General features: G+C 48.2%; 1 protein-coding gene across 11 annotated transcripts in view; it reads left to right on the forward strand.

The window, feature by feature from the left end:
- Positions 1–16: 16 nt before the first annotated feature.
- Positions 17–13,191, forward strand: part of RNFT2 (ring finger protein, transmembrane 2) — a 98,869-nt gene continuing 85,694 nt past the window's right edge. For 3 of the 11 annotated variants that reach the window (XR_007406281.1, XM_049102094.1, XM_049102093.1), the window contains exons 1-7: positions 24–216; positions 1,847–2,019; positions 2,241–2,333; positions 2,578–2,636; positions 7,342–7,820; positions 8,218–8,294; positions 11,261–11,361. Coding sequence is in view for 10 of the 11 variants with exons in the window: in XM_049102094.1 (XP_048958051.1) it covers positions 1,996–2,019; positions 2,241–2,333; positions 2,578–2,636; positions 7,342–7,820; positions 8,218–8,294; positions 11,261–11,361 (833 nt within the window). In the remaining variant the exon portion in view is untranslated. Of the gene's footprint in view, positions 217–342; positions 458–1,189; positions 1,282–1,846; positions 2,020–2,240; positions 2,334–2,577; positions 2,637–7,341; positions 7,821–8,217; positions 8,295–11,260; positions 11,362–13,191 lie in introns of all 11 variants that reach the window. The other 8 variants (XM_049102092.1, XM_049102091.1, XM_049102098.1 and 5 more) reach the window with 8 other exon arrangements.

A 13,191-nucleotide genomic window follows, 5' to 3' on the forward strand; every position in this document is an offset into this window, starting at 1 on the left:
CCTCCTATTGGCTGAGCCCCGGAAAGGGGGCGGGCAATCGCGTGCGCACCGCGGGAGGAGCCGCGCCGCGGTCTTAGCGCCGGGCTGCGGCCACCTGCGAGAAAACCCGACCGGAGGCCGGAAGCACTCGGAAGTCACGTGCTCCCCGGGCCGCGCGAGTGATTGGCTTGGAAGGACGCGAAGGATGCCGCTGTGATTGCTGAATTGTCCGGGCAGGTAAAAAAGAGAAGGCGCTTTTCCCTCCAGAACGGTCCGTGTCGTCTCCTGCCCTTGCAGTCCCAGGGCGTTCTGTGCTGAACGTTGGTTGCGGGGATGAGAGATGCTCGCGGCTTTGTTCCGCAGGCGCACCTGCCGGCTGCCCGGGCGTGGAACGCAGGAGATGCTCTCGCGTGCGTTTCGGCGCAGTCCTCTTACGGCCTGGGGGCGCAACTTAAAGCGTGCATGGAGAAGTCTCAGGGTAATTCCTCACGGGGATGTGGTACGACGAATGGAGCAGAGGCTTAAGGGGCGTTTCATTCAGTCATTCGGAGGCATTTTACGTGCAGAATTTTATTCCTGAATTCAATAATGGAATAATTGTGTATCGCCTGCTCCCAACAGTGAATCTGAAGCCCCTCGAAAGCGAGCATCTGAAAGTAGAATCTTGGGCATGTGATTCAGGAAGCTGTGTCAGATTTGAGATTTGTATTTTGGAGAGGCTGTATTTTGTTTTCCCCAAGGATCTGCAAGTGATGGGGAATCCTTGGGAGGGGGCGTTAAGGTGACCTTGCATGTTCTTGAAAAATATTTTCATAATGAGCTTTCCTTCATGATGTGGAAATGGTGCTACTGACCCGTTTCTTAACAGATTTTCCCAAACAGAGGTTTAGCCAGTGAATTATCTCTACTCAGTGGTCCTAGTAATGCCAGTGCTGTCCCTAGAAGAAGGTGGTCAGCATTAGGAAATCATTCAACAACCAATTATGATGTCCTTAACTAAAAGATACCATCTTTGGTCCTGTTACCCCCCCCCCCAAAAAAAAAAAATTCAAGTCTCAATCTATTCATGGAAAGTTTACAGCTTTTATTTTCTAGGGTGAAAGTTTAGGGAAGGAGGAAGGGATATACAAAAAGGTAACTGAGACCCACAGATAGGTATTGAATAAATTGTTGAATATTTATTTGTTGAATGCAACTCTGTGCGGGACAGTGTTCTGGATGCTGATGTACAAGAGTGAGCCAGACATAGGATCCCTGCTTCTGTGGCATTTACATTCTAAAGGATCATAAATAAGCAAACATGTAAGTAAATAAGTAATAGTAAATAAAACAGGGCAACATATGGTGAGTCAGGAGGATGTGAGGAGAAGGCTTCTGGGAGGAGGTGCCATTTGACCTGAGGGAGCTACACAGAAGGAACAGCATTCAAGGAACAGAGAACAGCAAGTACAAAGGCCCTGAGGCAGAGACAAGCCCACATGTTTGAAAATCAAAAAGACCAGTGAGGCTGGTGGGGAGGAGTTAAAGGAAGAGTAGAGGGAAATGAGATTGGACACAGGTGAAGCTGCTTTGGGCAGAACCTGTAAGCAATGAACAGGGTTTGGATTTTATTCTGGTTATAATCAGAAGCCATTAGAGGGCCTAATACATATTTTCTGTGTTCCCCAATCAGGACTCATAGTTTGACAATAGGACAAAATATGTTAATACAGTATCCTCAGGAGTCCTAAAGAGGGATCATTGAGAGGCTAGCCAGATGTAAGGAGCAGATAGGACCATGTGCTTAGAGCTACCCACAATGCCCTAAGACATTCTCAGGTTCAAGCTATCCCACAGATTGTTCCCTGAAGTGTTCTGTTCCCTCCAGGGTTTGGAGGCTGATAAGCTCTGGTGACCTGTGCATCTTCTGGAGGAAGAGGAGGGAGAGGCCTACTTTCTCTAGACTCTCGTGGTCACAACCCCATCCGAGCCCTGAAGGCCCACCTCAGGCGTCATCAACATGGAGTTCTGAAGTCCATGTGGCTCCTCACAGTGAACCAGGTGACATGTCTCCATAAGAATTCACATCCTTATTACCCACTTTATTAAATGTGAGGGCTCTTAGGTAGCTTTGGGTTTCAGTCACTCCATACCCCCAGCCTCCCAGTTTATAGATGGAGAATCTGAAGCCACAGAGAAGTAACTGATGGTCCAAGGTCACATGGAAGGTTAGGAGTAGTAGCATCAATGCCAAAAGCACGCCTTATACTCTCATCCTCCAGCACCAGCACCTCTTTACCGCACATTTCACTGCTGCCTGTCACATGAGGACTTCCTCTACTTCTTGGCCTCAACATCCTCATCCACCAAATGGGGTAATAATACTTTCCTCACTGGGACTGAATGTTGAATTAAGGGTTGGATGATCTAACAGATGCAAGCAGGGTTTGCAGAATGTCAGAGAGCTCTGGGGATGCGAGGTAGGAGTAATAATACTGTTTACAGTTGCCTTGGCAGTCCAGCCAGCAATGGGAATGTTGAGAGACTCTGGCTCATGCCCTCTGTTGACTTTCAGGTCTTTTTTTTTTTTTTTTGTTTTTTTGTTTTTTTGACTTTCAGGTCTTAAGGAAAATGCAGAGGCGCCACAGCAGTAACACGGATAACGGTCCACCTGAAAGGTAGGTAGGACCTCTCCTGGTTTCATTCCATCTGGAGGCTCTGGGCTTCAGATGGTCTGCAGCAATCCAAATCTCGATCCAATGAGACCTGCCTCTCAGAGTTACTTGTGAGATGAGCAAAGGAGATCTGGTTGGAAACAGCTTTGCCCAGTGATGGCATATACTCCTCAATGCACAGCAGCTTGCTATTGCATTTAGGGTAATTCCTAAAGCCTGTGTGACAGGCAATCCACCTGACTCATTGCATCAATGATTGTTCCCACGGATTTTACCTTACAGAGGTGGGTGAGTGAGGACATAGAGAAGCTAATGGCACTGAAAGATTTTTGTTACTTACACTTCCCAAGAGAGTGGGGCACACCTTACTAGACAGGGCCTCACGGGGAAGCAGGAGGCAGCTGGGAGGCAGTCTAGTCAGGAGGCAGAAAGAAACAGGGAGAAAGCAGAGGCCACAGCTTTTATTGTGTGGCAGGGGAAAACACTCAGGATTGATTTGTGTGAAAAATGTCAGTGGGCTCAGGCTATAGGGGTGTTCTCGAGTTTTCTGGTACCTGGCCCTGGGAGGCTTAGGGCAGGGGCAACTTTTGCTGGGTGTGTCAGAGTCAGATAAGGAAGTGGTTGGGGATATAAACAACTTTGACTGTTAATTTGGTCCTCTCATTAGCAGATGCCTAAGAGACAAATAGAAAAATCCACGAAAACACTCATGTGCTAGAATTACTGTCTAGTGAAGGCCAGGAGAGTACACACCATGGAGGTCTGTTCCCAGACTGTGACCCTGCCTGTGCTGGCACATACCTCCGAGAAGCAGGCAGCTGAACTTCTCCACCTTCACATCCCATTCCGGGTCCCCTGCAGGCCCAAGGTTGACAATGAAGTCACAGACTGTCTACCAGTCCCCTGAAGACTGAGTTTTACATCAACACTGCCCATTCTACAAGAAGGAACACTGGCCAAAATCCCAGCTTAGCCATTCCAACCCGTGGTGCGTTTGGCAAGCGACTCCATCCCCAGATCTCAGTTTCTCCATCCATAAAATGCAGATAAGAAAACAGGGTTGTTTGTAAATGAGCAAGTGAGTATGGAAATGCACAAACAGGGCATCTGGCACATAATCGCGCCTCTTGAGCTTTTCTCTAGCCTCTGAAACACAGACTCGCTGTCTGCTCCTAAAGACGACAGCAGAAAAATAATGGCCATTGTATATTGCATTCTTACCATGTGCCACCCTCACATTAGCCTCTTCAGGCCAGGACTACTTTTACCATTATTTTTACAGTTGAAGAAACTGAGGCTTAAAGAGGGTAAGTAAGTTACTTGAAGTCACATAGCCAGGAAGCAGCAGGCTGAGTGAGATTCAGGCCCCAGCCCATTGCCCATACTTTGAGTCACCACATTATAACTGCATCCTATCTGGATGGATCCACTTCTCCTCCTGGACTGCCTCACATTCTGGCCCTGAAATAGTTAAGGTGGAAGCACAGCCTCTGTCCTCCAAGGAATATTCTTTCCCATTTAGGCTGAAATCTCAGCTGGATACTGAGGAGAGGCCCAGGGAAGGGAGGCCAGCTATAAAAAGCTCCTTGGTGGGTTGAGTCTTCCCTGGTTGTACCAGAGGCCCCCTGAGCCCAGTAAACTCAGTACTGGTGAGCTCAAGGGGGCCAGGAAGGCTTTCTAGGGCCCAATGGCAGAGAGAGGCTGGCCCCTCTGTGGGTCAGCGTGGGCACCTGCCAGGACTCCTGCTTTCTGAGCTCAGTTTCTTGATGTGCAGAAAAAGCTCACGGCCCCTTGAGGGTCATAGCCATGGTGTCTGTTGTTGTTGTTATTAATATTGTTTTTATTGTTATCCCATGCCCAAGGGAGTAGGACATACATCTGCTGGGTTTTTAGCAGGCATGGGCTATGGGGTGGGAGAGTGGGTAGCCATCTCCAATCCCTCCCTTGCACCAGATTTATGATAATTTCCTCAAATTTATGGAACTAGAGAAGCCAATCCCAAGATTTCTCCAGGCCACCATTTCCCCTGCTGGGTTTCACCAGTGTCCTATAAGATGGTAATAGGTTTCCCACAGAATAAAAGAATCTCATTGTCAAATAAGGTTGGGTAACGCCAAGTTTCAACAGAATTGATTTTTTTCTTCAGTTGTAGGCCGCCTCAGAGCTTTGAGTATGCCCATTCATTCATTCTTTGAAACAGTATTTATTGACCATGCTGTGTGCCCAGTGCATTGTGCTGAGCAGGAGTGACACAGTTAAGAACAATCATGATCTTCAACCTCTTGGAGCAGGGCCCAGTCTAAAGTGCTGTTCTTGGTGCTGACTGAACGTAAGAATCACCTACAGGGCTCTCACGGACTGGAGATGTCAAGGCTCACCCAGAAATTTTGATTCAGTTGGTTAACACTAGATCTTGGGCCCCTGTATCTTTCAGAAGCTTCCCTGAGTAGTTACAGTGGGCATCCAGGGTTGAGAGCCAGAGGTAAGCAGTGAAATGACACTTGGGATCAATCCCATGCAGTGAGTTAGGGTACAGTGAAAACAAGAAACAAGGACACTGTCATTGTCTGGGAGGTAGGGAGGGCTCCACCCAGCAAGAGAGATTTTAGCTGAAATCTGATGAATAGGCAGGTGTAGGTTACCCAGGTGGGATGGGCTGGGGTTGGGAAGACATCCTGGTGTCTATGCAAAGACCCTGTAGTAAGAAGCCCTTGGGTAATGAGAACAAGGCACATGATGACATTGAGTTTGAGGCCAGAGAGTCCAGGACATCTGACAATTTGCCCCTCTGAGCCTCAGTTTCCTTATCCATAAAATGGGAATGATACTAGTCCCTATGTATGTTTATCTGAGCCTGCAAGAAGAAATTTAGAATGGGAAGTCCTTTTAGTGGGATAGCAAACTAATCAAGTATGCATTTTTTGACAATACATCTGGGTCTCTGAGTGGACAGTAGATTATAGTGAGTCTAGTGTGATGTGCTTGGATGAAAGCTAGCACATATTTAACTGAATACCTACTGTGTGCCCTTGGTTGTGGGGTCCAGAGGATAAGTGGAACTCAGCTCACACATTCAGTAAGGTCATGATATATTTTAAGTACCATAGGGGTCTGGGAGGCGCCTTGGCGGGAAGAGAGGGGAGGGAGGCTCTTTGCCCCTTTCCCTGACACATACACACCCAGCAAATCAGCTCCACTTGCATCTGTTGTATACCCTGAGTTTCCACATCATGCTCCCATTTGAAAAGAAGGCAAACCCAAGAGAGATGACCTCTGGAACTCCAGGGCATGGTGCTCATGGGAAAATGTACCCAGTTCAGGGCTCTCCATTCTGCTAGGGGGTAACTCAGGGCTCACTGCTCCTCTAGCAATGGCTCTGAAAGAGCCACAGAATCCTTTGCTGAATTCTAGTATGGGAGGCTGCGCTTAGGACTATAGAAGGCAGTTGGCCCTGGAGGTTTCTCCCTAGGAATTAGAGAACATCATTCCCATGTATTGAGCACCTACTATGTGCTGAGTATGTTGAAAAGGCTGTTCTGAGGGTGCCTGGGTGGCTCAGGTCATGATCTCAGAGTCCCAGGATCAATCCCTGCATCGTAGCAGGGAGCCTGCTTCTCTCTTGCCCTCTGCCCCTCCCCCTGCTTGTGCTCTTTGTCCCTGTTAAATAAATAAATAAAATCTTAAGAAAAGGCTGTTCTAAATTTGATCCCATAGGAATTCTATCTATGAATGGTTTTTTTTTTTTTTTTTTTTTTATCATCTTCAGATGAGAAAAGTAGTGCAGGGTTGCTAAGGCCCTTAGAAAGGGTGGGCTTTCCTGTTGAGTCTTCTTGAAATTATTGTCTGCTGCCCTCCAAATACCAGCTATGACCAAGGCTGGGACCTCTTGGAAACTGGGAGTCATTGAAGATTACAGGACCAGGGGTTCCTGAGGTTATTCTAGAGAATCATAAAATCTGTGCAGCCTTTTGGGTAGAGTGGTGAAGAAAGCAGGCTCTGGAGGTAATTGAATCTCTCTTGCTCTGTCCCTTCCCAGCTATGTGACTCAGGATGTGTTACTTTCTCCGTGCCTCAGTTCCTTGATCTGTAAGATGGGGTGATATAGTACCTAATTCACAGGGTTGATAGGAGGGTTTCATAATTTCATCAACGAGAAGCTGTTAGAAAAGTATGTGTCACACTGTAAGTTTTCAGTGAAGATTATGACCCTATCGCTAGTATTATTTGTCTCAGTTTGCCAGGGCTTCTGTGATAAGGTACCGCACTGTGGGTGGCTTATGCGATTTATTGTGTGACAGTTCTGGAGGCTAGAAGTCTGAGATCAAGGTGTGGGTAGGGTCTATTTCTTCTGAAACCTTTCTCCTTGGCTTGTGGATGGCCTCCTTTTATCCCCCAGATCCTCACATGGTCTTCCCTCTGTGTATGTCTGTGTCCTGATCTCCTCTTATAAAGACACTAGTTATATTGAATGAGGACCCACCCTAATGACCTCATTTTAACTTAATCACCCCTACAAAGACCCTATCTTTAAATACAGTCACTATTCTGATGTCTGAGAGTTAGGGCCTCAAGATGGGAATAGGGAGCAGGGACACAATTCAGCCTGCAATAATATTGATACCTTTATTTGTGCCCCCCCATTCTCCACTGGGGTGCTGTCTTTCCCTCCACCTGACTTGGTGGGGCTCTCTTTTCCCTCCTGGCCCAGAAATCGCAGCCAAGCACTCAGCTCCGAGGCGAGCGTGGATGAAGGCGGTGTCTTTGAGAGTCTGAAGGCAGAGTCGGCCTCCCCACCTGCGCTCTTCTCCGGCCTCCCTGGCCTCCCAGCAGGCAGCCTGCCTGCCACCCCATTCCCGTCCAGCCTGGTGCTGGGGGCGTCGGCTGGAGGCGGGGACGTGTTCATCCAGATGCCTGCGTCCAGGGAGGAGGGCGGGGGCCGGGGCGAGGGGGGCACCTATCACCACCGCCAGCCCCACCACCACTTCCACCACAGCGGCCACCGTGGGAGCTCGCTGTTGCAGCATGTGGGCGGGGACCATCGTGCCCACTCGGATGAGGGGGGTGACGAGCAGCCGGGGACGCCCGCCCCTGCCCTGTCCGAGCTGAAGGCCGTGGTCTGCTGGCTCCAGAAAGGCCTGCCCTTCATCCTGATTCTCCTGGCCAAAGTGTGCTTCCAGCACAAGCTCGGTGAGTCCAAGGGGGTCACAGGTGTGGCAGCTGGAGGGGGGGTGGGGGGCTTCACCTGCCAGGTTAGGGGCCCTCTATCCCAAGCACCAGGTAAGTTTGTAGAGGCCTTCATGGTGCACAGTGCTCAAGAATATGCAATTTTGAGTCAGACGTGGGTTGCGATCCTGGTCAACCAGCTGTGTGACCTGGGGCGAGTCACTCGCCTTCTCTGAGCCTGTTTTGTCCTCTGTCCAGTGGGGGTTGTCTTGTGTCCTACTGAAATTTCTGCTGCTGCATGGCTGACGTGAAAGAATAGAGGGTAGTGACTTTTTAATCCCTGGTAATCCCTGCTCCCTGGTAAGCCGGGGCCAGGCCTGATGAGTCTGAGTGGGCAGCCAGGACCTCTTCTGTCCTGCAGGCATTGCCGTGTGCATCGGGATGGCCAGCACCTTTGCCTATGCCAACTCCACGCTGCGAGAACAGGTCTCTCTGAAGGTGAGTCACCTGGCCAACCGGGTTCCTAGGCTGCTGTAACATGTGACTCCAAGCTCAGTGGCTTAAAGCAACACAGACTTACTCCCTTATAGTTCTGTGGATCAGAAGTCTGAAGGGAGTCTCTCCAGGTGATGATCAGGTGTCAACACGACTGTTCTTTCTGCAGGGTTCAGAGGAGTTGCCCTTGCCTTGCCTTTCCCAGGGTCTAGAAGTCACCCACATTCTGTAGCTCATGGCCTTCTTCTCCTTCTCCTTTGTGCCCACAGTTTTGCACCTCTGTGCCCACCTGTCCCTGGGCCTCTCCCCTCTGTCTCCAGTTCCACTTTTAGGGACTCTTGTGACTACATCAGGCCCAGCTAGAAAATCCAGGCATCTCCTCATCTTAAGGTTAGCTGATCAGCAGTCGAACTTCCCCTAACATATCTGGAGGTTATGGGGGAGTAGGATTGGGACATCTCTGGGAGGCCACTTTTCTGCCTGCCACCTCCGGGCAGATCCCCACATCCTTACCCCACACCCTCCGAACAGCAGTGTCTCCCTGACATGCCCATAGCACCCTTATCAGTCTGGCTGTTCTCGCAGTTGAGTCCATCCCACTGGCGCTGCTGGTTCACTAGCTTCACCATCCAGCCTCACCACCATCATCCTGAATTCCCATCTAATCCCTACTCAGCACTAACCGTGCCACACACAAAAAGCTGGGCAGGCAGCATAGTTCATCTTGCAGATTTGTCCCAGCATCCCAGGAGGGAGGCAGAGTCATTCTTACCTCATTTTCCCAATGAGGAGATAGTGGCTCAGAGACACCAAGTGTCTTGTGTATGAGATCACATAGTCTGTGAAAGTGGCAGTGTCCGGCTGTGAACTCAGGCCTTAGGCCTATGGGCTGTGCTCCCCCCAGATTGAAATCCCATCTCCTCCAGCCACCTGCGTGCAGTCCCTAGGATAGGTTACCTTGGGGATCTCAGTCTCTGGTGCCACCCTGGAAAATGAACCATTCATACCAATCTTATACATGCATAAAGGGGGCCAAATGATGTAGTGCTTAGGAGATGTTTAGCATAGGACCTGGCATATAGGAGACATTTAATTGAGCTACTTTTAACAAGCTTATGCCTTCTACCGTGCATGTGATCCCCTAATAGCCACCATCCTCTCTGACCCATCTTCTCTCTGTCATTCTCTGGTGCTTTCTTAAAAGCATCTGGGCCTCTATAAGGCACAGAGGGCAGCTCAGTCTCCATTTGACATATGAGCACATTGAGGTCCAGAGCTAGGCATGGAGCCAGAGGTTCTTCTTGACCCTTGGTCTTATCTTCTAAATGCAAACTCCCTTCTGCTGCTATTAGAACAGTAGGTTGATCAACACCAGAGTGGGACACTTTTGGGGCTGGCTCTCATATGCAGTAACATTCCAAATGGTGCCGTGGCTTAAATTTTAGGGGTCAGAGGATTCCAATATCCATGAATAGACGTTCTAGGTAGGCATCCTTGAACCCTCTGAAGACACAGCTGGTGTTGCCTATTTTCTGTGAAATATCAACTTATTACTGGAGAACTCTCCCCTTTGTCCTTCAGAGTTTGGCTTTTCAGGGCATTGCTAATACTCTCTTTGTATTCCACCTTTGATTTGGATTTACAGGGGGATTAAACTGGAATCCATTATTTATTGGCATAATAAGGGCTGCCTTGCAGATTATTCACATTGATAAGAGCAGTTGGTTGGATGGAGGTGGTTTCTAGGGTCATTAACCTTCACCACTCCTGGAATAATGGGTGGATGGAGATGCATTTATTTTGTCTCCTCTATGGAAATGTGCTCTATAACCATGCATGGGGCACTGAGCTGTGTCTGGAGACAGTGGAGCATTTACCAAACCACAGAGAAGGTTCCACTGAGAAAGTTATGACCTCATCTTATTCCAGCAATGCAGCTGCCCTGATCCAGGAAAAGATGAGCTTTGGGGAATCAGCAGCCAGGGGTCTGTGTGTATCTCCCAGAGCACATGGGCAGGAGCATACCCTGCCCCGTGCCTCCTCTAGAAATTCCCTGGGATGGCTCTCAGGCTGAGAAGCTGCTGGGAAACAGGAAACCAAGAAGGTTTTCCAGCTTGTCTTCCTGGGGTCTAATCAGAAATGGGACTGGAGAAAGAATAGGGACAGTTTGGGGAAAGCTTTGTTGGCCATGTGTGTAAGCTTGAATTTTAACCCTATAACTGTGGCCCTGTGTTGAATGGTCAGGCCGGGATAGTAGTCCTGCTGTGCAGGCTGGAAAAAGCGAGAGCAGAATTCACCAGCTTATAGATCTGAATCTACTGTTGGGTTGTAAAGTCTGAATCATAGATCCTGCCACTTAGTGAGCTCAAAACATGAGCCCATACCAGACTGGAAGTTCACATTTATAAATTTTATTTAATCTTTAACAAAACTCCCATCTTCACATACTGAGGCTCAAAACATGTGCCCTTGAGCAAGAGCTGCTTGCCTGCTGTGTGTGTCAGGTCCTTACAATGAATGTGAACTAACCTTCACTACATGCATGTACTGTTCTAAGCGTTTAGTGGATATCAATTCTTATAACTCTATAATGGAGTCTCATATGTATCCGTTTTACAGATGAGGAGAAGGAAATGCAGAGAGTTTCAGTAACCTGCCCAGTCCTGTGATTACAGATCAAAGATCTGAACCCAGGTCATCTGGTTCCAGAATCTGTGCTGCTAACCACAGAGCCTTCTTGCTTTTTTCACATAGGAGGCTCTACATTTCTGTCACCTTCTCTGGGACCACCCCTTGGGTTCTAGCAGGGTGGGAAGATGTCAGTGCCCTTCCCTTCACCATCAGCCCTGCTTCTTCCAAACCTTTGAGAAAGGGAAAAGTTTCCACTTGTCAGAGAACGTTCTGGAATGTTTTGTTGTGTGCACCTTTGGTATTGCAGCATCTCTACAAATCTCTTGCTTTGCCTCCAGGAGAAGAGGTCGGTGCTGGTCATCTTATGGATCTTGGCCTTTCTGGCAGGAAACACCCTATATGTGCTCTATACATTCAGTTCTCAACAGCTGTACAACAGGTGAGCAGAGGGGTCTGGCCCCTAGTGGAAAAGTGTGTGGGGGGATGCTTTGTGGGGCTTAGGACACACAACTCCTTCACTTGAGAATAATGCAGTGGCTCTGTGTCATGTAAGTTTTAAATTCCACCCTCTTGTATACATGCATGCTAAAGCAGAGCTCTCTAGTAGAAATATACCGTAAGCCACATGTGTGATTTTACACTTTCTAGTAACTACATGGTGGGTAGGTGGGAGAGGATTGGCCAGTGAGGGCCTGTAGGCTGAAACTCCAGCCAAGCTTTCAAATCACGTATGTCTCTTTTAAAAATAGACTTTGAGGAATGGGCCATTTCTCCACTTTCTGGGACCACCCCATAAAAGCAATTTGGGGACTTAGTTCTAAGGCATCAACACACATCCCACACTGCATTACTGTCTGGCCCAGAGTATCAAGGTCCTGGTGGGTGGAGGGTGGAGGAGATAGAGTTTCCCAGAAACTTGGATGAATTTCCAGCTCATGCCAATCTCTGGGCATGATTACATTCGCAGGCTTAGACCTCTGTGCCCCCATCGAACCAGGGCTGAGTCAAATTGGCAGCACAGAGAGAGAAACAGAGAGAGAGCGAGAGAGAGAAAGAGAAGCTTAGGAGAAAAGTAACAGAGCTCAGCCCCATTCCATAATAATGTCAGTGGTCTAGAGTGTGTTTGTAAGTAATATCCATAGCCATTACCTTATTTTACCTCCCAGTGACCCAGCAGAGTATTACTGGCCCCGTTTGCAAGTGGGGAAACTGAGGCTTAAAGAAGCTTTTCCTAATGAGTCTTCGTCCTGGTAGGCAGTCCTTGACAGGAGATTAAATCTACTTCTTCCTAGGAGATTAAATCTCCCTAGCATTTGAAATCTGATGATCAGCATCCTTCCACTTAGCAGCTTTGTGCCATTCGGCAAATAATGGAAACTCCTTATGCCAGTTTCCTCACTTGTGAAACCAGGACCAGGTTATTCTTGCTTTATCTGCCTGACAGGCTAATTATTCGGAAGACCAGATGTTAGAATACGTGAAAAGTACTGGGTAAACTGAAACAGTGATATATCATAATCGTATCATGATTGATATTATTTCATGGTGAATTACTGTCCTTGTTGGCAGTGATGCCTAACAAAGGGTGAAACTGACAATAAAATACATCAGTCCATTAAAGTTCATAGCAAACATTAGAAATAAGTGGACTTAGAAACACCTAGATGGTGCAGTTTGTTAAGCACCTGACTCTTGGTTTCTGCTCAGATCGTGATCTCAGGGTCCTGGGATCAAGTCCCACATTAGGCTCTGCACTGGGTGTGGAGTCTGCTTAAGATTCTCTTTTCCCTCTGCCCTTCCCCTGCTCCCACATCCACATGTGCTTGAGCTCTCTCTTTCAAATAAATTAAAAAAAAAAAAAAAAGTGGACTTAGCGATCAATCTGCAAAAATACTGGCCCTGCCTCTCCTCCCAAAGCAAAAACATGAAAAAACCCTTAAGACGGTGGACTACAACCCAGACAGGTGAATCTAATACCAGCTGGTGTCGCAGATAAAAGTGGACGGCAGATCTCATTATATTGCCATCACAGAAGTGTAATAGAGAAGCAGAGCATGGAAATCAGCCAACCATCCCGAGGTCCCAGGGTAGGACAGGAGCAGAGGTAGAGAGTGCCCAGGGCTGCCAGCCTGTCCCTGGGCTATAACGTGGATGGCCGTTCAAACCCGGAGGTGAGGTGTCCACCTGAGACAAGACTAGAACGTGAAAAGGACACAGAAAGAATCAGGAGTGGTTGCCAAAATAGATTGGTTTTTATTGATTTTGCTCC

The sequence above is a fragment of the Canis lupus genome, chromosome 26, assembly GCF_003254725.2.
Source record: "Canis lupus dingo isolate Sandy chromosome 26, ASM325472v2, whole genome shotgun sequence".
NCBI classification, from domain to species: domain Eukaryota; kingdom Metazoa; phylum Chordata; class Mammalia; order Carnivora; family Canidae; genus Canis; species Canis lupus.